Consider the following 1,357-nt stretch of genomic DNA (forward strand, 5'->3'; position numbering starts at 1 on the left):
AAAAAAAAACATACTATTTAAGGAGGTGGAAAATAGACGGAAGTCCATTTGGTCAGTGGATAATGTAGCATAGCTCTCACGAGCATACAACTTAGCATCAGATACAGGATCATATCTTAGTTTGCTACTTAATATCTGAAGGAATTGGTATTATTATCCAAACCCACCCATTTTTGTTCCCCCACTTGTCAAATGAGTATCAGAATAGTATCTATTTGGATATTATGAATTAAATGCATGCAAAATGTTTGTAAAACCTCCCAGCATAAAGTATGCTCTCATTAAGTATCATTTGAAATATAATAATGGCATCAAACCAGAGGGATTTAAAAGATTAAATGCAATAGTTCCTTTGTGACCTACATATTTTTCAGTGTAAATATCCTCCAAAAAAGCAAAAAGTACTCTTAAACGTGTCGTATATTCTCTATCATTTCAGATGAATTAAATTTCTATTGTGTCCCTGGACTCACCTCAACCTCATGGAAAATCAGAACAACGTCACAGAATTTGTTTTCATGGGTCTGTGGGGAAATAAGCAAATGGAGCTCCTGTTCTTTTTCTGGTTCCTGCTCTGTTACCTGGCTGTCTTAATGGGCAACGTCATCATCTTGCTCACAATCACCTGCAGCCATCTAATCGAACAGCCGATGTACTACTTTCTCTGTCACCTTTCCCTCATGGATCTCTGCTACACCTCCACCGTGGTCCCCAGGCTACTCAGGGACTTAGGCGCCGCAAGAAGAAACATCTCCTATAACAATTGTATGACCCAGCTCTTCGCTGCCCACTTGCTGGCGGGTGTGGAGATATTCATCTTGGTGTCCATGGCTTTTGACCGCTATGTTGCCATTGTCAAGCCCCTGCACTACACGGTCCTCATGAACCGGCAGAGGTGTAACATGTTGATCTTCACGGCCTGGGCTGTGGGTTTTTGGCACTCCGTTGCTCTGTTGCTCATGGTACTCAACTTACCTTTCTGTGGTCCTAATCAGATAGATCACTACGTATGTGATGTGAAGCCTCTTTTGAAACTGGTGTGCAGAGACATTCGTGTTGTTAGTATCTTAGCGATTGCTAATTCAGGGATGGTGGCGGTTTTCATTTTTCTTGTCCTGTTGGCTTCTTACATACTCATATTATATAATCTTAGGACCCGTTCCTCCGCAGGGCGACGCAAAGCTCTCTCCACCTGCAGCTCTCACGTAATGGTGGTGGTTTTATTCTTTGTGCCCTGTATCTATACTTACGTTTTACCTGCAGGGAGTGAGAATAAGGATAAGGAAATCTCCGTGTTTTACACTGTGATTGCCCCCATGCTGAATCCTCTCATCTATACCCTGAGAAACACGGAGAT

General features: G+C 42.2%; 1 protein-coding gene across 1 annotated transcript; it reads left to right on the top strand.

The window, feature by feature from the left end:
* Positions 1–482: 482 nt before the first annotated feature.
* On the top strand, positions 483–1,352 carry LOC121026659 (olfactory receptor 4P4-like; the record flags this gene model as incomplete). Its single annotated transcript, XM_040469455.1, has 1 exon — positions 483–1,352. A coding segment is annotated over exon 1 (870 nt), but the record flags the coding sequence as incomplete, so codon positions are not given.
* Between the last annotated feature and the right edge of the window lie 5 nt (positions 1,353–1,357).

This window comes from Herpailurus yagouaroundi, unplaced genomic scaffold, assembly GCF_014898765.1.
Source record: "Herpailurus yagouaroundi ecotype Mexico unplaced genomic scaffold, PumYag 151001, whole genome shotgun sequence".
Lineage (NCBI taxonomy): Eukaryota > Metazoa > Chordata > Mammalia > Carnivora > Felidae > Herpailurus > Herpailurus yagouaroundi.